The 24,312-nt window shown below is 49.2% G+C and overlaps 1 protein-coding gene across 2 annotated transcripts in view; it reads left to right on the top strand.

Moving 5' to 3' along the window:
- Positions 1-656: 656 nt before the first annotated feature.
- The window catches only part of DLG4 (discs large MAGUK scaffold protein 4), a 196,591-nt gene continuing 172,935 nt past the window's right edge, over positions 657-24,312 (top strand). Inside the window, exon 1 of one of the 2 annotated variants that reach the window (XM_063950409.1) lies at positions 657-785. In XM_063950409.1, the coding sequence (XP_063806479.1) occupies positions 678-785 (108 nt within the window). In that variant the 5' untranslated portion in view covers positions 657-677. The remainder of the gene's footprint in view (positions 786-24,312) is intronic. The other variant, XM_063950410.1, reaches the window with a different exon arrangement.

The following is a 24,312-nucleotide window of genomic DNA, read 5'->3' as shown; positions in this document are numbered from 1 at the left end:
TTTTTAGTTTTCAATTCTCACCTTTATGTTTCACATTTTTTTTAGAATTCATTGTGCCTCGCTAATACAAATATCACTTCAAAAGTGATATTTTACCCTGACAAAGGGCAGGCGATGTGGGTAGACTCCTGACACCCTCCTCTCATCTCTTCTGAATAGCCGTCCTCATCACTCAGCAGCGCAGGTCCACTCCGGCCCTGTTAGCCCAGACTCTGCCCCGACCAACTGTCACTCGCTTCCAACTGTCACTCGCTTCCAACTGTCATTCGCTTCCAACTGTCACTTGCTTCCAACTGTCACTCACTTCCAACTGTCACTCACCTTACCCCCTGACTCAGACCATTTGACCTCTTGAGCAGCCGCTGAACTTGCTGGGAATTGTGGTCTGCCTGGGTAGCAGGATGCACAGTGTCAGCCACAATACCTTGCATAGGGGTATTACATATTTGTACATGGTATGACATACTGGTGAAAGGAAACACCGTATTGTGGCACAAAGATGAGATGCCTTTAGACCAGTCTGTCAACCACTTGGACACATTTATGTCCTGTATAAATGGTTATCGCGTTGCAGGACTTGAATCTGCGATCGTTACAGCAAATGTAACCGCAGAAGTGATGCAGTCCCTCGGGAATGTAAACCACATCGTAGCACAAAGAAGAAGCAGAACACGAAGATGAGTCAGATACTGATCCCGAGGAATTGTGGTAACAAACATTGGCAATCATTCAGCTCCAGACTCGCGTGCGAGGCCGCCCAGATGTTACCGCCCAGCGATGCAGTGGTAATAACATCGCTGAAATCGCTCACATTGCGATCGCATCCTTCCGGCATGTAGTCACAGTGTCAATACCCGCGCATGTGCGCTGCCGGAAAAGCGATTTTAGCAGATTAATGACTGAAGCTGAATGAGGGCCACGGTCAGCGGCTCTGTAATCACAAGGTTTCAATCATTTAACCAGACGATTTTTCCCTTCAAAACCGTTCATATCGGGGGGTTTAATTTGCTAAAGTTTGAAAAGTATTTTTTATATATATATATTATATTGTGCACATCTACAGAACGGATCTCCTCGTTTAAAACTGGGGACACAGAGTGTGTGTGTGTGTGTGTGTGTGTGTGTGTGTGTGTGTGTGTGTGTGTAGGGGGGGGGGGGGGTCATATGTGGTCTGATGATGCGTGTTAAGTGGTTTAACAATAATCATAAACAAACTGCAGAACATGAATAAGCAATAGTCTGCATCTTATTTATTATCAGTTTCTTATTGAGCGCAGCTAGTTCCATTACACTTTACAACTGGACACAATGATAAAACAACACTGAGTAATAACAGACAGACAGAGGTAGGAGGGCCCTGCTCACAGCTTACACTGTATAGAGACATAGAGGTTGGAGGGCCCTGCTCACAGCTTACACTGTATAGAGACATAGAGGTAGGAGGGCCCTGCTCACAGCTTACACTGTATAGAGACATAGAGGTAGGAGGGCCCTGCTCACAGCTTACACTGTATAGAGACATAGAGGTAGGAGGGCTCTGCTCACAGCTTACACTGTATAGAGACATAGAGGTAGGAAGGCCCTGCTCACAGCTTACACTCTATAGAGACATAGAGGTAGGAAGGCCCTGCTCACAGCTTACACTCTATAGAGACATGGAGGTAGGAGGGCCCTACTCACAGCTTACACTCTATAGAGACATGGAGGTAGGAGGGCCCTGCTCACAGCTTACACTCTATAGAGACATGGAGGTAGGAGGGCCCTACTCACAGCTTACACTCTATAGAGACATAGAGGTAGGAAGGCCCTGCTCACAGCTTACACTCTATAGAGACATAGAGGTAGGAGGGCCCTGCTCACAGCTTACACTGTATAGAGACATAGAGGTAGGAGGGCCCTGCTCACAGCTTACACTCTATAGAGACATGGAGGTAGGAGGGCCCTGCTCACAGCTTACACTCTATAGAGACATAGAGGTAGGAGGGCCCTGCTCACAGCTTACACTCTATAGAGACATAGAGGTAGGAGGGCCCTGCTCACAAGCTTACACTCTATAGAGACATGGAGGTAGGAGGGCCCTGCTCACAGCTTACACTGTATAGAGACATAGAGGTAGGAGGGCCCTGCTCACAGCTTACACTGTATAGAGACATAGAGGTAGGAAGGCCCTGCTCACAGCTTACACTGTATAGAGACATAGAGGTAGGAGGGCCCTGCTCACAGCTTACACTCTATAGAGACATAGAGGTAGGAGGGCCCTGCTCACAGCTTACACTCTATAGAGACATAGAGGTAGGAGGTCTCTGCTCACAGCTTACACTCTATAGAGACATGGAGGTAGGAGGGCCCTGCTCACAGCTTACACTCTATAGAGACATGGAGGTAGGAGGGCCCTGCTCACAAGCTTACACTCTATAGAGAGATAGAGGTAGGAGGGCCCTGCTCACAGCTTACACTCTATAGAGACATAGAGGTAGGAGGGCCCTACTCACAGCTTACACTCTATAGAGACATAGAGGTAGGAGGGCCCTGCTCACAGCTTACACTCTATAGAGACATAGAGGTAGGAGGGCCCTACTCACAGCTTACACTCTATAGAGACATAGAGGTAAGAAGGCCCTGCTCACAGCTTACACTCTATAGAGACATAGAGGTAGGAGGGCCCTGCTCACAGCTTACACTCTATAGAGACATGGAGGTAGGAGGGCCCTGCTCACAGCTTACACTCTATAGAGACATAGAGGTAGGAGGGCCCTGCTCACAGCTTACACTCTATAGAGACATAGAGGTAGGAGGGCCCTGCTCACAAGCTTACACTCTATAGAGACATAGAGGTAGGAGGGCCCTGCTCACAGCTTACACTGTATAGAGACATAGAGGTAGGAAGGCCCTGCTCACAGCTTACACTGTATAGAGACATAGAGGTAGGAGGGCCCTGCTCACAGCTTACACTCTATAGAGACATAGAGGTAGGAGGGCCCTGCTCACAGCTTACACTCTATAGAGACATAGAGGTAGGAGGTCTCTGCTCACAGCTTACACTCTATAGAGACATGGAGGTAGGAGGGCCCTGCTCACAGCTTACACTCTATAGAGACATGGAGGTAGGAGGGCCCTGCTCACAAGCTTACACTCTATAGAGAGATAGAGGTAGGAGGGCCCTGCTCACAGCTTACACTCTATAGAGACATGGAGGTAGGAAGGCTCTGCTCACAGCTTACACTCTATAGAGACATAGAGGTAGGAGGGCCCTGCTCACAGCTTACACTCTATAGAGGTAGGAGGGCCCTGCTCACAGCTTACACTGTATAGAGACATAGAGGTAGGAGGGCCCTGCTCACAGCTTACACTCTATAGAGACATAGAGGTAGGAGGGCCCTGCTCACAGCTTACACTGTATAGAGACATAGAGGTAGGAGGGCCCTGCTCACAGCTTACACTGTATAGAGACATAGAGGTAGGAGGGCCCTGCTCACAGCTTACACTCTATAGAGACATAGAGGTAGGAAGGCTCTGCTCACAGCTTACACTCTATAGAGACATAGAGGTAGGAGGGCCCTGCTCACAGCTTACACTCTATAGAGGTAGGAGGGCCCTGCTCACAGCTTACACTGTATAGAGACATAGAGGTAGGAGGGCCCTGCTCACAGCTTACACTCTATAGAGACATAGAGGTAGGAGGGCCCTGCTCACAGCTTACACTGTATAGAGACACAGAGGTAGGAGGGCCCTGCTCACAAGCTTACACTCTATAGAGACATAGAGGTAGGAAGGCCCTGCTCACAAGCTTACACTGTATAGAGACATAGAGGTAGGAAGGCCCTGCTCACAAGCTTACACTGTATAGAGACATAGAGGTAGGAAGGCCCTGCTCACAGCTTACACTCTATAGAGGGAGGAGGGCCCTGCTCACAGCTTACACTGTATAGAGACATAGAGGTAGGAGGGCCCTGCTCACAGCTTACACTCTATAGAGACATAGAGGTAGGAGAGCCCTGCTCACAAGCTTACACTCTATAGAAACATAGAGGTAGGAGGGCCCTGCTCACAGCTTACACTCTATAGAGACATGGAGGTAGGAGGGCCCTGCTCACAGCTTACACTCTATAGAGACATAGAGGTAGGAAGGCCCTGCTTGCAAGCTTACACTCTATAGAGACATAGAGGTAGGAGGGCCCTGCTCACAGCTTACACTCTATAGAGACATAGAGGTAGGAAGGCCCTGCTCACAAGCTTACACTCTATAGAGACATAGGGTTATATTTACTAATGTCCCGATTTTGACCGATATGGTGTTTTTTCTTCAAAGTGTCATCTCGGGAATTTACTAAACTCAAATCACGGCAGTGATGAGGGCATTCGTATTTTTTTGGAAGTCCAAGTAAAGAAATACGAATGAATACACCATCGGTCAAATTCGCCTGTAATTTGGTAGAACACGGTCATTTACTAAAAAGTGTAATTCACAAACTCTGCCGACAATAGCCAAACACTGCCGTGAAAAAATACCAATCGTGAAAAAGTGCTAAAATAAAACAGACCTGCTTTTTTTTACCGTGTTCTGATAGGCATGCACGGATCCATGAGATCCGTGCATGTTTATCATTGGGAAGGGGTGGGAAAGAGTTAAATTTGACAAAAAAAAATGCGTGGGGTCCCCTCTCCTAAGCAAAACCAGCCTCGGGCTCTTTAAGCCGGTCCTGGTTGAAAAAATATGGGGAAAAAATTGACCGGGGATCCCCCATATTTAATCAACCAGCACCGGGCTCTGCGCCTGGTCCTGGTTCCAAAAATACGGGGGACAAAAAGCGTAGGGGTCCCCCGTATTTCTGAAACCAGCACCGGGCTCCACTAGCCAGATACATAATGCCACAGCCGGGGGACACTTTTATATTGGTCCCTGCGGCCCTGGCATTACATACCCAACTAGTCACCCCTGGCCAGGGTACCCTGGAGGAGTGGAGGCCCCTTCAATCAAGGGGTCCCCCCCCTCCAGCCACCCAAGGGCCAGGGGTGAAGCCCGAGGCTGTCCCCCCCATCCAAGGGCGGCGGATGGGGGGCTGATAGCCTTTTTGTCAAATTTGAATATTGTTTTTAGTAGCAGTACTACAAGTCCCAGCAAGCCTCCCCCGCAAGCTGGTACTTGGAGAACCACAAGTACCAGCATGCGGTGGAAAACCGGGCCCGCTGGTACCTGTAGTACTACTACTAAAAAAATACCCCAATAAAAACAGAAGACACACACCTTGAAAGTAAAAGTTTAATTCATACATCCACACCTCCAAACATACATACTTACCTATGTTCACACGAGGGTCGGTCCTCTTCTCCATGTAGAATCCATGGGGTACCTGTTGGAAAAATTCTACTCACATAATCCAGTGTAGATCGGTCCTCTTCTGTTCTATTTGTAATCCACGTACTTTGCAAAATAAAAAAACGGACACCCGACCACGCACTGAAAGGGGCCCCATGTTTTTACATGGGACCCCTTTCCCCGACTGCCAGGAACCCCCCCTGACTTCTGTCTAAGAGGGTTCCTTCAGCCAATCAGGGAGCGCCACGTTGTGGCACCCTCCTGATTGGCTGTGTGCTCCTGTAGTGTATGTCAGGCAGCACACGGCAGTGATACAATGTAGCGCCTATGCGCTCCATTGTAACCAATGGTGGGAACTTTGTGTGGTCAGCGGTGAGGTTACTTTCGGTCAACCGCTGACCACAAAGTTCCCACCATTGGTTACAATGGAGTGCATAGGCGCTACATTGTATCACTGCCGTGTGCTGCCTGACATACACTACAGGAGCACACAGCCAATCAGGAGGGTGCCACAACGTGGCGCTCCCTGATTGGCTGAAGGAACCCTCTTAGACAGAAGTCAGGGGGGGTTCCTGGCAGTCGGGGAAAGGGGTCCCATGTAAAAACATGGGGCCCCTTTCAGTGCGTGGTCGGGTGTCCGTTTTTTTATTTTGCAAAGTACGTGGATTACAAATAGAAAAGAAGAGGACCTACACTGGATTATGTGAGTATATTTTTTCCAACAGGTACCCCATGGATTCTACATGGAGAAGAGGACCGACCCTCGTGTGAACATAGGTAAGTATGTATGTATGGAGGTGTGGATGTATGAATTAAACTTTTACTTTCAAGGCGTGTGTCTTCTGTTTTTATTGGGGTATTTTTTTAGTAGTAGTACTACAGGTACCAGCGGGCCCGGTTTTCCACCGCATGCTGGTACTTGTGGTTCTCCAAGTACCAGCTTGCGGGGGAGGCTTGCTGGGACTTGTAGTACTGCTACTAAAAACAATATTCAAATTTTGACAAAAAGGCTATCAGCCCCCCATCCGCCGCCCTTGGTTGGGGGGGGACAGCCTCGGGCTTCACCCCTGGCCCTTGGGTGGCTGGAGGGGGGGGACCCCTTGATTGAAGGGGCCCCCACTCCTCCAGGGTACCCCGGCCAGGGGTGACTAGTTGGGTATGTAATGCCAGGGCCGCAGGGACCAATATAAAAGTGTCCCCCGGCTGTGGCATTATGTATCTGGCTAGTGGAGCCCGGTGCTGGTTTCAGAAATACGGGGGACCCCTACGCTTTTTGTCCCCCGTATTTTGGGAACCAGGACCAGGCGCAGAGCCCGGTGCTGGTTGATTAAATATGGGGGAACCCCGGTCAATTTTCCCCCCATATTTTTTCAACCAGGACCGGCTCAAAGAGCCCGAGGCTGGTTTTGCTTAGGAGGGGGGACCCCACGCATTTTATTTTTTATTTTTTTAACAATGTTTTATTTTTTACGAAAGGTGCACAATGAAGCCCAGCACGGATCTCACAGATCCGGCCGAGATTCATTGTGTTAAAGTCGGCAGTGTTTTACAATTCACTCACGTAAAACACTGCCAAAAAATACGAATGACATCGACATCGGTAAAAACGAAAAAGCAGAATACGACAGCTTAGTAAATTAGTCGTAATAAATTCAAAAAGTTGCAATTTTACACTTTCGATGTCATTCGTGATTGAACTTTAACCTCATTCGGAAAAATACGATTTTTAGTAAATATACCCCATAGAGGTAGGAAGGCTCTGCTCACAGCTTACACTGTATAGAGACATAGAGGTAGGAGGGCCCTGCTCACAGCTTACACTCTATAGAGACATAGAGGTAGGAGGGCCCTGCTCACAGCTTACACTGTATAGAGACATAGAGGGAGGAGGGCCCTGCTCACAGCTTACACTGTATAGAGACATAGAGGTAGGAGAGCCCTGCTCACAGCTTACACTGTATAGAGACATAGCGGTAGGAGGGCCCTGCTCACAAGCTTACACTCTATAGAGACATGGAGGTAGGAGGGCCCTGCTCACAGCTTACACTGTATAGAGACATAGAGGTAGGAGGGCCCTGCTCACAGCTTACACTGTATAGAGACATAGAGGTAGGAGGGCCCTGCTCACAGCTTACACTGTATAGAGACATAGAGGTAGGAAGGCCCTGCTCACAGCTTACACTCTATAGAGACATAGAGGTAGGAGGGCCCTGCTCGCAGCTTACACTGTATAGAGACATAGAGGTAGGAGGGCCCTGCTCGCAGCTTACACTGTATAGAGACATAGAGGGAGGAGGGCCCTGCTCACAGCTTACACTCTATAGAGACATGGAGGTAGGAGGGCCCTGCTCACAGCTTACACTGTATAGAGACATAGAGGTAGGAGGGCCCTGCTCGCAGCTTACACTCTATAGAGACATAGAGGTAGGAGGGCCCTGCTCACAGCTTACACTGTATAGAGACATAGAGGTAGGAGGGCCCTGCTCGCAGCTTACACTGTATAGAGACATAGAGGGAGGAGGGCCCTGCTCACAGCTTACACTGTATAGAGACATAGAGGTAGGAGGGCCCTGCTCACAGCTTACACTCTATAGAGACATGGAGGTAGGAGGGCCCTGCTCACAGCTTACACTGTATAGAGACATAGAGGTAGGAGGGCCCTGCTCACAGCTTACACTCTATAGAGACATAGAGGTAGGAGGGTCCTGCTCGCAGCTTACACTCTATAGAGACATAGCGGTAGGAGGGCCCTGCTCACAGCTTACACTCTATAGAGACATAGAGGTAGGAGGGCCCTGCTCACAGCTTACACTCTATAGAGACATAGAGGTAGGAGGGTCCTGCTCACAGTTTACACTCTATAGAGACATAGAGGTAGGAAGGCCCTGCTCACAGCTTACACTGTATAGAGACATAGAGGTAGGAGGGCCCTGCTCACAAGCTTACACTCTATAGAGACATAGAGGTTGGAGGGCCCTGCTCACAGCTTACACTCTATAGAGACATAGAGGTAGGAAGGCCCTGCTCACAGCTTACACTATATAGAGACATAGAGGTAGGAAGGCCCTGCTCGCAAGTTTACACTCTATAGAGACATAGCGGAAGGAGGGCCCTGCTCACAGCTTACACTCTATAGAGACATAGAGGTAGGAGGGCCCTGCTCGCAAGCTTACACTGTATAGCGAAATAGTCATTGATACACAAGGATAGATGCTATCTATTGTATAATGGTCCACCAGATTGCAGAGGCTCCTAATGGGCTGTATGATATGGTCACACAGTGATGTTGGCCTGGGGTCAGGAGGATGAGTGAAGAAAGAGAGAATATGTGATGTTATGTATACTGTACAGAGAGGATGTAATTAGATAGGGAAGCACTGAAGGTTATGTGGGTGGGTCTGGAATGTGATAGGCTTGTCTGAAGAGATGAGTTTTCAGGGAACGTTTAAAAGTTCGGAGACTAGAGGTAAGTCTTATTGTGGGTGGGAGGGCATTCCACAGAGTGGGCACAGCCCGGATAAAGGGGCCTATTTATTTTAGTACAAATAATGTTAATAATGTGAAAAAGGATGCTTTCTCCTTTCAGACCCTTTTCACATTATTTTGGTATCACTGAATGTACAGGGTATGCTCCAAACTCTTTTACCCCTTCTGAGGTGTGTCCGGAAATCTTCCGGGGTAGCCAGCAAGTTACGGGCATGCTACTGACTGATTCCCCGGGGACAACCATGCAGCGTGACGGCGCCCAGGAATCAGCATAAGCCGGGCTCCTATTGCTGATTCCTGGACGCAGACGCGGGCAATCCCTGCCTGCTCACCACCCCACTTGCACTTACTACCCCCCCGCCCCCGGTCCCCCCTCCTTGCACTTAACCCCTGCACCCCAGGAATAAAATACACACCATGCTTGGTGTGTACTTTTTTTTTTAGCTATAAACCCCACTGCTTTAGGGTTTTTTGCATCAGCACTGACACTGGAAATCACCCCCCTGCACCCTCCCCCCTGTACTTTAACCCCCGCACTCCCAAAATGTAAAAACTCGCCATGGGAGGTGTGTCCTTTTTTGTAAAACCCGCCACTGAAGGGGTTCATTAACTTTTTTTTAGTAACTCACATGGCATTTCCCACACTTAGAATGCCCCTGGCAGAGAAAGTTGTGTGGGGACGCACAAACTGTTCACAGTGTAAAACCCCCATAATTACCCGTCCTAGGAGCCGGTGATCGGTGCTCCGGTGAGGGCTTCCGGGCGCTGGACCTCCATGTGCTGTGTTGTGACCCCTGGTGCAGTAAAGTGACGCTGTAAAACGGCAGCTCACTCTACAGCACCGGCAGTCACAGCGCAGAAGAAAGACTCAGCGCCCGGCAGCCTCCTGGAACAGCGGACACCGGCTCCTTTTTGCGGCATGGGGGTAGTAGCGATGGAAGGAGGGGGGGCCCGGTGGTAGCAACGGGTGGCAGCACATGCACAGCAGGACATTGGGGTATTTTTTTATGAAAAATTCCCCCGAAGATGCTGCGGAGAGTCATCGCGATAATTGATACATCCCTGCGATCCACTCACTTATCGCAGTGTGAGTGTGGTCGAGTTTATCACATGGTGATACATAGACCCCAAAGTCCTGTAATGGTGCATGGGAGCGAGTAATGAGTGTGGATGGGAGACGCAGATCTTGTGCAGAGCGGAGAGGTCGGGTAGGGAGATATTATGAGATAAGTGAAGTGATGTACGTTGGTATAATATGGTGAATGGCCTTGTGTGTGAGGAACAGTATTATATATTGAATACGGTAGAACACAGGTAACCAATGGAGGGACTGCGTCTTCTAGGTGAGGAGCCTATAACCAGGCCCGGCGCTACCCGCACAGCAAAGGGATGCAGTGCAGGTAGCTGCCAGGCTGTAGAGGCGCTCTCCCTACTCTGCATCCCTGTGCTGAGCTGCTGCTGCTGCGCCGGGCCCCCCTGCTGCGCCTGTCACACTGTTTGACAGGCAGCGGCTTTGGCAGCTTGAAGCTTCCCCCTACCCCCCTGCAGTGTCCGTCCGTGTCCTGGGCTCTGGACAAAAAAGGGGCAGAGATACATGACGCCGAGGGGCGGAGCTACACGGGACCAGGCTGAAGAGGACAGAAACTGCTACAGATCCAGCCATCCAGATGGTATGTTGAAGGAGCGTGAGTGAGAAAGTGTGTATGTGTATCTGTGCGTGTATCTATGTGTGTGTGTGTGTGTGTGGAAGGCAGTGTATCTGGCACTGTAGAGTAATGTGTATCTGGCACTATAGGGTACTGTGTAGCTGGCACTGTGGGGTACTGTGTAGCTGGCACTGTTGGGTACTGTGTTTCTGGCACTGTGGGGCACTGTGTATCTGGCACTGTGGGGTATTGTGTATCTGACACTGTGGGGCAATGTGTATCTGGCACTGTGGGGTAATGTGTATCTGGCACTGTAGGGCACTGTGTATCTGGCACTGTAGGGTACTGTGTATCTGGCACTGTAGGGCACTGTGTATCTGGCACTGTAGGGTACTGTGTATCTGGCACTGTGGGGCACTGTGTATCTGGCACTGTAGGGCACTGTGTATCTGGCACTGTAGGGTACTGTGTATCTTGCACTGTGGGGCACTGTGTATCTGGCACTGTGGGGTACTGTGTATCTGGCACTGTGAGGTAATGTGTAACTGGCACTGTGAGGCAATGTGTATCTGGCACTGTGGGGTAATGTGTATCTGGCACTGTGAGGCAATGTGTAACTGGCACTGTGGGGTAGTGTGTATCTGGCACTGTGGGGCAATGTGTATCTGGCACTGTGAGGCAATGTGTAACTGGCACTGTGGGGTAGTGTGTATCTGGCACTGTGGGGCAATGTGTATCTGGCACTGTGAGGCAATGTGTATCTGGCACTGTGGGGTAATGTGTATCTGGCACTGTAGGGCAATGTGTATCTGGCACTGTAGGGTACTGTGTATCTTGCACTGTGGGGCACTGTGTATCTGGCACTGTGGGGTACTGTGTATCTGGCACTGTGAGGTAATGTGTAACTGGCACTGTGAGGCAATGTGTATCTGGCACTGTGGGGTAATGTGTATCTGGCACTGTGAGGCAATGTGTAACTGGCACTGTGGGGTAGTGTGTATCTGGCACTGTGGGGCAATGTGTATCTGGCACTGTGGGGTAATGTGTATCTGGCACTGTGAGGCAATGTGTAACTGGCACTGTGGGGTAGTGTGTATCTGGCACTGTGGGGCAATGTGTATCTGGCACTGTGAGGCAATGTGTAACTGGCACTGTGGGGCAATGTGTATCTGGCACTGTGGGGCAATGTGTATCTGGCACTGTGAGGCAATGTGTAACTGGCACTGTGGGGTAGTGTGTATCTGGCACTGTGGGGCAATGTGTATCTGGCACTGTGAGGCAATGTGTATCTGGCACTGTGAGGCAATGTGTATCTGGCACTGTGGGGTACTGTGTATCTGGCACTGTGGGGTAGTGTGTATCTGGCACTGTGGGGTGCTGTGTATCTGGCACTGTGAGGCAATGTGTATCTGGCACTGTGGGGCAATGTGTATCTGGCACTGCGAGGCAATGTGTATCTGGCACTGTAGGGTACTGTCAGAGGCGGAACTACCGCCAGTGCAACCAGTGCGTTGCACTGGGGCCCGCCTCTGTCCAGGGGCCCAAAGCATGTAATAAGTCAAACTGACTCATTACATGCCGCTGTGTGCTGCGGGCAACCGCTGCCCGCAGCACACAGCCGCACGGAGAGGAGAGGAGCAGCTGCACGGACGGGGGAAGGAGGAGGACGGAGGTGGAGGAGGGAGCCGCAGCAGCGCTTTGTTACTAGTGGAGGCGCTGCTGCTGCTGCCCCTCTGCTTCACTATAGGCTGTCTTCCGAGAACAGCCTATAGTGAAGCAGAGGGGCAGCAGCAGCAGCGCCTCCACCAATAACACAGCGCTGCTGCGGCTCCCTCGTCCACCTCACTCTTCCTCCTTCTCTACCGCCCGGGAATCGTCAGAAGCTGCACCGAGGAGCCTGAGCCAGCGGAGAGGGTAAGTATAATTCTTCTTTCTTTCTTTCTTTCTTTCTTTCTTTCTTTCTTTCTTTCTTGGGACTGCCTGCCACAATGTGTAAAAATGGGGAATCTGCCGCTATGTGTAAAAATGGGGAATCTGCCTGCCGCAATGTGTAAAAAGGGGGACGCTGTCTGCCGTAATGTGTAAAAAGTGCACGCTGTCTGCCGTAATGTGTAAAAAGTGCACGCTGTCTGCCGTAATGTGTAAAAAGTGTACGCTGTCTGCCGTAATGTGTAAAAAGTGTACGCTGTCTGCCGCTATGTTTAACAAGGGCACGCTGTCTGCCGTTATGTGTAAAAAGTGCACGCTGTCTGCCGTAATGTGTAAAATGGGGGACGCTGTCTGTCGTAATGTGTAATAAGGGCACGCTGTCTGCCGTAATGTGTAAAATGGGGGACGCTGTCTTCTGTAATGTGTAAAAAGTGCACGCTGTCTGCCGTAATGTGTAAAAAGTACACGCTGTCTGCCGTAATGTGTAAAATGGGGGACACTGTCTTCTGTAATGTGTAAAAAGATAGAATCTGTCCGCCGTAATGTGTAAAAGGGGCTCTACCTGGTGTAGTGGTGCTGCTGTGCGGCGTAATTTGAATAATGGAGACTACTGTGCACCGTTTTATGAATTGGTATTATTTTGTGGCCACACCCCTTCCCCACGAAGCCACGCCACTATGTATTTTTGTGCGCGCCTACGGCGCGCACTGCCCCTGTTTTGCATGCAGGGGTGGGGCTCCGATGCCGTTTCTTGCACACAGTGCTAAAATGTCTAGTTACGGAACTGTTGCTAGGTATCCATTTCTCTGGCCCTGAGCAGGTCCCCCTCACCAGATCCTCTCCAGGGGTGAGGGGGTGGACTTGGATGGGATGGGGGTGGGGGGGGCAAAGCATTTTGTCGCATCTGGGCCCACCACTCGCTAGTTCCGCCACTGGGTACTGTGTATCTGGCACTGTGGGGCAATGTGTATCTGGCACTGTGGGGCAATGTGTATCTGGCACTGTAGGGTACTTTGTATCTGGCACTGTGGGGCACTGTGTATCTGGCACTGTGGGGCACTGTGTATCTGGCACTGTGGGGCACTGTATCTGCTACTGTGGGGCAATGTGTATCTGGTACTGTAGGGCACTGTGTATCTGGTACTGTAGGGTACTGTGTATCTGGCACTGCGGGGCAATGTGTATCTGCTACTGTGGGGCAATGTGTATCTGGCACTGTAGGGCACTGTGTATCTGGTACAGTAAAGTACTGTGTATCTGGCACTGTGGGGCATTGTGTATCTGCTACTGTGGGGCAATGTGTATCTGGTACTGTAGGGTACTGTGTATCTGGCACTGTGTATCTTGCACTGTGGGGCACTGTGTATCTGGCACTGTAGGGTACTGTGTATCTGGCACTGTAGGTCAATGTGTATCTGGCACTGTAGGGTACTGTGTATCTGGCACTGTAGGGTACTGTGTATCTGGCACTGTAGGTCAATGTGTATCTGGCACTGTAGGGTACTGTGTATCTGGCACTGTGTATCTGGCACTGTAGGGCACTGTGGGGCACTGTGTATCTGGCACTATAGGGTACTGTGTATCTGGCACTGTAGGGTACTGTGTATCTGGCACTGTGAGGCACTGTGTATCTGGCACTATGGGGCACTGTGTATCTGGCACTGTGGGGTACTGTGTATCTGGCACTGTGGGGCACTGTGTATCTGGCACTGTGGGGCACTGTGTATCTGGCACTGTGGGGTACTGTGTATCTGGCACTGTGGGGCACTGTGTATCGGGCACTGTGTATCTGGCACTATGGGGCACTATGGGGCACTGTGTATCTGGCACTGTGGGTACTGTGTATCTGGCACTGTAGGGCACTGTGTATCTGGTACTGTAGGGTACTGTGTATCTGGCACTGTAGGGTACTGTGTATCTGTCACTGTAGGGCACTGTGTATCTGTCAATGTAGGGCACTGTGTATCTGGCATTGTGGGGCACTGTGTATTTGACACTGTAGGGTACTGTGTATCTGGCACTGTGGGGTACTGTGTATCTGGCACTGTGGGGCACTGTGTATCTGGCACTATAGGGTACTGTGTAGCTGGCACTGTTGGGTACTGTGTTTCTGGCACTGTGGGGCACTGTAGGTTACTGTGTATCTTGCACTGTGGGCACTGTGTATCTGGCACTGTGGGGCACTGTGTATCTGGCACTGTGGGGCACTGTGTATCTGGCACTGTAGGGCACTGTGTATCTGGCACTGTAGGGTACTGTGTATCTGGCACTGTAGGGTTTTGCGTATCTGGCACTGTGGGGCAATGTGTATCTGGCACTGTGGGGTACTATGTATCTGGCACTGTAGGGTACTGTGTATCTTGCACTGTGGGGCACTGTGTATCTGGCACTGTGTATCTGGCACTGTGGGGCACTGTCTATCTCGCACTGTAGGGTACTGTGTATTTTGCACTGTGGGGCACTGTGTATCTGGCACTGCAGGGTACTGTGTATCTGGCACTGTAGGGTACTGTGTATCTGGCACTGTAGGGTACTGTGTATGGGGCACTGTGTATCTGGCACTGTGGGGCACTGTGTATCTGGCACTGTGGAGCATATCTGGCACTATGGGGGCATATGTGTATCTGGCACAGTGGGGCGTATATGGCACTGTGGGGGCATGTATGGCACTGCTGGCGGCATTTGTGTATCTGGCACTGTGGGGGCATTTGTGTATCTGGCACTGTGGGGGCATTTTCGTATCTGGCATGGTGGGGGCATATGTGTATCTGGCACCATTGGGGTCATATGTGTATCTGGCCCCCCATATGTGTAACACGCCCCCATTTACATTGGCCATATCCATGTGGTATTTGGCCACACCCATTTTTTGGCAAGTGCACCTTTATCACGCACACAGTACCACTAAGACATTTTTTCTACTTGCACCACTGGTGGGAGGGGGGCATAATTTGTATAAATGGCACTTCTGGGGGCATTATATTTAACCGGCGCTACTACATGGGCTATTATGTGTATAACTGGCGCTACCACAGGGGCTATTATGTGCATAACTGGCGCTACTACATGGGGCTATTATGTGTATAACTGGCACTACTACAGGGGCTATTATGTGTATAATAGGGGCTATTATGTGTATAACTGGCGCTACCACAGGGGCTATTATGTTTATAACTGGTGCTACCACAGGGGCTATTATGTGTATAACTGGAACTACTACAGGGGCTATTATGTGTATAACTGGCGCTACTACAGGGGCTATTATGTGTATAACTGGTACTACCACAGGGTCTATTATGTGTATAACTGGCACTACTACAGGGGCTATTATGTGTATAACTGGCGCTACCACAGGGGCTATTATGTGTATAACTGGTGCTACCACAGGGTCTATTATGTGTATAACTGGCACTACCACAGGGGCTATTATGTGTATAACCGGTGCTACCACATGGGCTATTATGTGTATAACTGGCGCTACCACAGGGCCTATTATGTGTATAACTGGTGCTACCACAGGGGCTATTATGAGTATAACCAGGGCTACCACAGGGTCTATTATGTGTATAACCGGTGCTACCACATGGGCTATTATGTGTATAACTGGCTCTACCACAGGTGCTATTATGAGTATAACTGGCACTACCACAGGGGCTATTATGTGTATAACCGGTGCTACCACATGGGCTATTATGTGTATAACTGGCTCTACCACAGGGGCTATTATGTGTATAACTGGTGCAACCACAGGGGCTATTATGTGTATAACCGGTGCTACCACAGGGGCAATTATGTGTATAACTGGTGCACCCACAGGGGCTATTATGTGTATAACCGGTTCTACTATAGGGGACAATATGTGTATAACTGGCACCACTACAGTGGCTATTATGTGTATAAACAGCGCTACCACAGGGGCTATTATGTGTATAACTGGCGCTACCACAGGGGCTATTATGTGTATAACTGGTGCTACTACAGGGGCTATTATGTGTATAACCGGCGCTACTACAGGGGCTATTATGTGTATAACTGGTGCTACTACAGGGGCTATTATGTGTATTACTGGCACTACCACGGGGGCTATTATGTGTATAACTGGTGCAACCACAGGGGCTATTATGTGTATAACTGGTGCACCCACAGGGGCTATTATGTGTATAACCGATTCGACTACAGGGGACATTATGTGTATAACTGGCACCACTACAGTGGCTATTATGTGTATAAACAGCGCTACCACAGGGGCTATTATGTGTATAACTGGCGCTACCACAGGGGCTATTATGTGTATAACTGGTGCTACTACAGGGGCTATTATGTGTATAACCGGCACTACTACAGGAGCTATTATGTGTATAACTGGTGCTACTACAGGGGCTATTATGTGTATAACTGGTGCTACTACAGGGGCTATTATGTGTATAACTGGTGCTACTACAGGGGCTATTATGTGTATAACCGGCGCTACTACAGGGGCTATTATGTATATAAGCGGCACCACTACTGGGGATATTATGTGTATAACCGGCGCTACTACAGGGGCTATTATGTGTATAACTGGTGCTACTATAGGGGTTATTATGTGTATATCTGGCGCTACTACAGGGGCTATTATGTGTATAACCGGCGCTACTACAGGGGCTATTATGTATATAAGCGGCACCACTACTGGGGATATTATGTGTATAACCGGCGCTACTACAGGGGCTATTATGTGTATAACTGGTGCTACTATAGGGGTTATTATGTGTATATCTGGCGCTACTACAGGGGCTATTATGTGTATAACCGGCGCTACTACAGGGGCTATTATGTGTATAACTGGTGCTACTACAGGGGCTATTATGTGTATAACCGGCGCTACTACCGGGGCTATTATGTGTATAAGCGGCACTACCACAGGGGATATTATGTGTATAAACAGCACTACTATGCGCAGGGTAATGTGAATAAGATTGTGCTACTGTGTGGTGTAATTTGAAATGGGGGTACTATTGTGTGGTCACGCCCCTTCCTTGTGAGACCACACCCCTTTTTGCTGCACGCTGTCCCTTTGTAAAATATGAGAGGGCGCAAATTTATCATTTGCAGGTGGGCGCCGAACACCCTATCACCGGCCCTGCTTATAATGTTGTCTAGATTAGTTCCTAGTAATGCTTTAAAGTTTTTAATTGAAAGTGATTTGAATAAAGTATAGCCATTGCTTTGTTCTACAGTGCATCCGGAAAGTATTCACAGCGCTTCACTTTTACCACATTTTGTTATGTAGCAGCCTTATTCCAAAATGGAATAAATTCATTTTTCCCCTCAAAATTCTACACACAATACCCCATAATGACAACGGGAAAAAGTGTTTGAGATTTTTGCAAAATTATTAAAAATAAAAAACGAAGAAATCACATGTACATAAGTATTCACAGCCTTTGCTCAATACTTTGTTGATGCACCTTTGGCAGCAATTACAGCCTCAAGTCTTTTTGAATATGATGCCACAAGCTTGGCACACCTATCCATACCTCCCAACATGACCCTCTCCAGGAGGGACAAAATGCTCTGCTTCTGGACTTTTCATTTATGATTGCCAGCACCTGTGTTGAACAGGTTAATGGATAAAAAAAAGGGGGACTCAAAACAGTTCAACACAGGTGATGGCAATCATAAATTCAGAGAAAAGTCCAGAAGCAGATCATTTTGTCCCTCCTGGAGAGGGTCATGTTGGGAGGTATGCCTATCTTTGGACAGTTTCGCCCATTCCTCTTTGCAGCACCTCTCAAGCTCCATCAGGTTGGATGGGAAGCGTCGGTGCCATTTTCAGATCTCTCCAGAGATGTTCAATCAGATTCAAGTCTGGGCTCTGGCTGGGCCACTCAAGGACATTCACAGAGTTGTCCTGAAGCCACTCCTTTGATATCTTGGCTGTGTGCTTAGGGTCGTTGTGGTCGCCCCAGTCTGAGGTCAAGAGCGCTCTGGAGCAGGTTTTCATCCAGGATGTCTCTGTACATTGCTGAATTCATATTTCCCTCTATCCCAGGGGTGGGGAACCTTTGGCCCTCCAGCTGCTGTTTAACTACACATACCAGCATACCTTGCTACAGTTTTGCTATTTTGCCATGCTAAAACTGTTGCAGGGCATGCTGGGGTGTGTAGTTCAACAACAGCTGGAGGGCCGAAGGTTCCCCAGACCCTGCTCTATCCTGACTAGTCTCCCAGTTCCTGCCGCTGAAAAACATCCCCACGGCATGATGCTGCCACCACCGTACTTCACTGTAGGGATGGTATTGGCCTCGTGATGAGCGGTGCCTGGTTTCCTCCAAACATGACACCTGGCATTCACGCCAAAGAGTTCAATCTATGTCTCATCAGACCAGAGAATTTTGTTTCTCATGGTCTGAGAGTCCTTCAGGTGCATTTTGGCAAAATCCAGGCAGGCTGTCATGTGCTTTTTACTAAGGAGTGTCTTCCGTCTGGGCCACTCTACCATACAGGCCTGATTGGTGGATTGCTGCAGAGATGGTTGTCCTTCTGGAAGGTTCTCCTCTCTCCACAGAGGAATGCTGTATCTCTGACAGAGTGACCATCGGGTTCTTGGTCACCTCTCTGACTAGGGCCCTTTTCCCCCGATCGCTAAGATTAGACAGCCGGACAGCTCTAGGAAGTGTCCTGGTGGTTCTGAACTTCTTCCATTTACTGATGATGGAGGCCACTGTGCTCATTGGGACCTTCAAAGCAGCAGATAGTTTTCTGTACCCTTCCCCATATTTGTGCCTCGAGACAATCTTGTCTCGGAGGTCTACAGACAATTCCTTTGACTTCATGCTTGGTTTGTGCTCAGACATGCACTGTCAAGTGTGGGACCTTATATAGACAGGTGTGAGCCTTTCCAAATCATGTCCAATCAACTGAATTTACCACAGGTTGACTCCAATTAAGCTGTAGGAACATCTCAAGAATGAGCAGTGGAAACAGGATGCACCTGAACTCAATTTTGAGCTTCATGGCAAAAGCTGTGAAAACTTATGTACATGTGATTTCTTAGCTTTTTACTTTTAATAAATATGCAAAAATAAAAAAAAACGCCTTTTCCCGTTGTCATTATGGGGTATTGTGTGTAGAATTTTGAGGGGAAAAAATGAATTTATTCCATTTTGGAATAAGACTGTAACATAACAAAATGTGGAGAAAGTGAAGCGCTGTGAATACTTTCCAGATGCACTGTATGTGTGATTGTGACTATCCTGGTGAGCGATCCTCCGCAGAATACAGCTGCAAACTGATCTAGCCCTATTTACTATCATCCATGGTAGAGAGATACAGGACAGGATGGAGGTGTAGTGACAGAGCTGTGTGTGTGTGGGGGGGGTAAGTACAGGAATAGTAGAGAGATACAGGACAGGATGGAGGTGTAGCGACAGATCTGTGTGTGTGTGTGTGTGTGTGTGTGTGTGTGTGAGGTTAGTACAGGAATAGTAGAGAGATAAAGGACAGGATGGAGGTGTAGTGACAGAGCTGTGTGTGTGTGAGGTCAGTACAGGAATAGTAGAGGGATACAGGACAGGATGGAGGTGTAGTGACAGAGCTGTGTGTGTGTGTCTGGTCAGTACAGGAATAGTAGAGAGATACAGGACAGGATGGAGGTGTAGTGACAGAGCTGTGTGTGTGTGTCTGGTCAGTACAGGAATAGTAGAGAGATACAGGACAGGATGGAGATGTAGTGACAGAGCTGTGTGTGTGTGAGGTCAGTACAGGAATAGTAGAGAGATACAGGACAGGATGGAGGTGTAGTGACAGAGCTGTGTGTGTGGGGTCAGTACAGGAATAGTAGAGGGATACAGGACAGGATGGAGGTGTAGTGACAGCTGCGGGTGGGGTCAGTACAGGAATAGTAGAGAGATACAGGACAGGATGGAGGTGTAGTGACAGAGCTGTGTGTATGAGATCAGTACAGGAATAGTAGAGGGATACAGGACAGGATGGAGGTGTAGTGACAGAGCTGTGTGTGTGGGATCAGTACAGGAATAGTAGAGAGATACAGGACAGGATGGAGGTGTAGTGACACAGCTGTGTGTGTCTGGGGTCAGTACAGGAATAGTAGAGAGATACAGGACAGGATGGAGGTGTAGTGACAGAGCTGTGTGTGTGTGTGTGTGTGTGTGTGTGTGTGTGTGTGTGTGTGTGTGTGTGTGTGTGTGTGTGAGGTCAGTACAGGAATAGTAGAGAGATACAGGACAGGATGGAGGTGTAGTGACAGTGCTGTGTGTGTGTGTCTGGGGTCAGTACAGGAATAGTAGAGAGATACAGGACAGGATGGAGGTGTAGTGACAGAGCTGTGTGTGTGTGTGTGTGTGTGTGTGTGTGTGTGTGTGTGTGTGTGTGTGTGTGTGTGTGTGTGTGAGGGGTCAGTACAGGAATAGTAGAGAGATACAGAACAGGATGGAGGTGTAGTGACAGAGCTGTGTGTGTGAGGTCAGTACAGGAATAGTAGAGAGATACAGGACAGGATGGAGGTGTAGTGACAGAGCTGTGTGTGTGTGTCTGGGGTCAGTACAGGAATAGTAGAGAGATACAGGACAGGATGGAGGTGTAGTGACAGAGCTGTGTGTGTGTGTGTGCGTGTGTGTGTGTGTGTGTGTGTGTGTGTGTGTGTGTGTGTGAGGGGTCAGTACAGGAATAGTAGAGAGATACAGGACAGGATGGAGGTGTAGTGACAGAGCTGTGTGTGTGTGTCTGGGGTCAGTACAGGAATAGTAGAGACAGGACAGGATGGAGGTGTAGTGACAGAGCTGTGTGTGTGTGTGTGTGTGTGTGTGTGTGTGTGTGTGTGAGGTCAGTACAGGAATAGTAGAGACAGGATGGAGGTGTAGTGACAGAGCTGTGTGGGTGAGGTCAGTACAGGAATAGTAGAGACAGGATGGAGGTGTAGTGACAGAGCTGTGTGTGTGTGGGGTCAGTACAGGAATAGTAGAGAGATACAGGACAGGATGGAGGTGTAGTGACAGAGCTGTGTGGGTGAGGCCAGTACAGGAATAGTAGAGAGATACAGGACAGGATGTAGGTATAGTGACAGAGCTGTGTGTGTGTGTGTGTAAGGTCAGTACAGGAATAGTAGAGAGATACAGGACAGGATGGAGGTGTAGTGACAGAGCTGTGTGTGTGTGTGTGTGTGTGTGTGTGTGTGTGTGTGTGTGTGTGTGTGTGTGTGTGTGTGTGTGTGTGAGGGGTCAGTACAGGAATAGTAGAGAGATACAGGACAGGATGGAGGTGTAGTGACAGAGCTGTGTGTGTGTGTCTGGGGTCAGTACAGGAATAGTAGAGACAGGACAGGATGGAGGTGTAGTGACAGAGCTGTGTGTGTGTGTGTGTGTGTGTGTGTGTGTGTGTGTGTGTGTGTGTGTGTGTGAGGTTAGTACAGGAATAGTAGAGAGATAAAGGACAGGATGGAGGTGTAGTGACAGAGCTGTGTGTGTGTGAGGTCAGTACAGGAATAGTAGAGGGATACAGGACAGGATGGAGGTGTAGTGACAGAGCTGTGTGTGTGTGTCTGGTCAGTACAGGAATAGTAGAGAGATACAGGACAGGATGGAGGTGTAGTGACAGAGCTGTGTGTGTGTGTCTGGTCAGTACAGGAATAGTAGAGAGATACAGGACAGGATGGAGATGTAGTGACAGAGCTGTGTGTGTGTGAGGTCAGTACAGGAATAGTAGAGAGATACAGGACAGGATGGAGGTGTAGTGACAGAGCTGTGTGTGTGGGGTCAGTACAGGAATAGTAGAGGGATACAGGACAGGATGGAGGTGTAGTGACAGCTGCGGGTGGGGTCAGTACAGGAATAGTAGAGAGATACAGGACAGGATGGAGGTGTAGTGACAGAGCTGTGTGTATGAGATCAGTACAGGAATAGTAGAGGGATACAGGACAGGATGGAGGTGTAGTGACAGAGCTGTGTGTGTGGGATCAGTACAGGAATAGTAGAGAGATACAGGACAGGATGGAGGTGTAGTGACACAGCTGTGTGTGTCTGGGGTCAGTACAGGAATAGTAGAGAGATACAGGACAGGATGGAGGTGTAGTGACAGAGCTGTGTGTGTGTGTGTGTGTGTGTGTGTGTGTGTGTGTGTATGTGTGTGTGTGTGAGGTCAGTACAGGAATAGTAGAGAGATACAGGACAGGATGGAGGTGTAGTGACAGTGCTGTGTGTGTGTGTCTGGGGTCAGTACAGGAATAGTAGAGAGATACAGGACAGGATGGAGGTGTAGTGACAGAGCTGTGTGTGTGTGTGTGTGTGTGTGTGTGTGTGTGTGTGTGTGAGGGGTCAGTACAGGAATAGTAGAGAGATACAGAACAGGATGGAGGTGTAGTGACAGAGCTGTGTGTGTGAGGTCAGTACAGGAATAGTAGAGAGATACAGGACAGGATGGAGGTGTAGTGACAGAGCTGTGGGTGTGTGTGTGTGTGTGTGTGTGTGTGTGTGAGGGGTCAGTACAGGAATAGTAGAGAGATACAGGACAGGATGGAGGTGTAGTGACAGAGCTGTGTGTGTGTGTCTGGGGTCAGTACAGGAATAGTAGAGACAGGACAGGATGGAGGTGTAGTGACAGAGCTGTGTGTGTGTGTGTGTGTGTGTGTGTGTGTGTGTGTGTGTGTGTGAGGTCAGTACAGGAATAGTAGAGACAGGGTGGAGGTGTAGTGACAGAGCTGTGTGGGTGAGGTCAGTACAGGAATAGTAGAGACAGGATGGAGGTGTAGTGACAGAGCTGTGTGGGTGAGGCCAGTACAGGAATAGTAGAGAGATACAGGACAGGATGTAGGTATAGTGACAGAGCTGTGTGTGTGTGTGTAAGGTCAGTACAGGAATAGTAGAGAGATACAGGACAGGATGGAGGTGTAGTGACAGAGCTGTGTGTGTGTGTGTGTGTGTGTGTGTGTGTGTGTGTGTGTGTGTGTGTGTGTGTGTGAGGGGTCAGTACAGGAATAGTAGAGAGATACAGGACAGGATGGAGGTGTAGTGACAGAGCTGTGTGTGTGTGTCTGGGGTCAGTACAGGAATAGTAGAGACAGGACAGGATGGAGGTGTAGTGACAGAGCTGTGTGTGTGTGTGTGTGTGTGTGTGTGTGTGAGGTCAGTACAGGAATAGTAGAGACAGGATGGAGGTGTAGTGACAGAGCTGTGTGGGTGAGGTCAGTACAGGAATAGTAGAGACAGGATGGAGGTGTAGTGACAGAGCTGTGTGGGTGAGGCCAGTACAGGAATAGTAGAGAGATACAGGACAGGATGGAGGTGTAGTGACAGAGCTGTGTGTGTGTGTGTGTGTGTGGTCAGTACAGGAATAGTAGAGAGATACAGGACAGGATGGAGGTGTAGTGACAGAGCTGTGTGTGTGTGTGAGGTCAGTACAGGAATAGTAGAGAGATACAGGACAGGATGGAGGTGTAGTGACAGCTGTGTGTGTCTGGGGTCAGTACAGGAATAGTAGAGAGATATAGCACAGGATGGAGGTGTAGTGACAGAGCTGTGTGTGTGTGTGTGTGTGTGTGTGTGTGTGTGTGTGTGTGTGTGTGTGTGTGTGTGTGTGTGTGTGTGAGTGAGGTCAGTACAGGAATAGTAGAGACAGGATGGAGGTGTAGTGACAGAGCTATGTGTGTGAGGTCAGTACAGGAATAGTAGAGAGATACAGGACAGGATGGAGGTGTAGTGACAGCTGCGGGTGGGGTCAGTACAGGAATAGTAGAGAGATACAGGACAGGATGGAGGTGTAGTGACAGAGCTGTGTGTGTGAGGTCAGTACATGAATAGTAGAGAGATACAGGACAGGATGGAGGTGTAGTGACAGAGCTGTGTGTATGAGATCAGTGCAGGAATAGTAGAGAGATACAGGACAGGATGGAGGTGTAGTGAAAGAGTTGTGTGTGTGTGGAGTCAGTACAGGAATAGT

The sequence above is a fragment of the Pseudophryne corroboree genome (genome assembly GCF_028390025.1).
Source record: "Pseudophryne corroboree isolate aPseCor3 chromosome 6 unlocalized genomic scaffold, aPseCor3.hap2 SUPER_6_unloc_1, whole genome shotgun sequence".
Classification (NCBI taxonomy): Eukaryota; Metazoa; Chordata; class Amphibia; order Anura; family Myobatrachidae; genus Pseudophryne; species Pseudophryne corroboree.
This window is presented reverse-complemented; position numbering and strand designations above follow the sequence as displayed.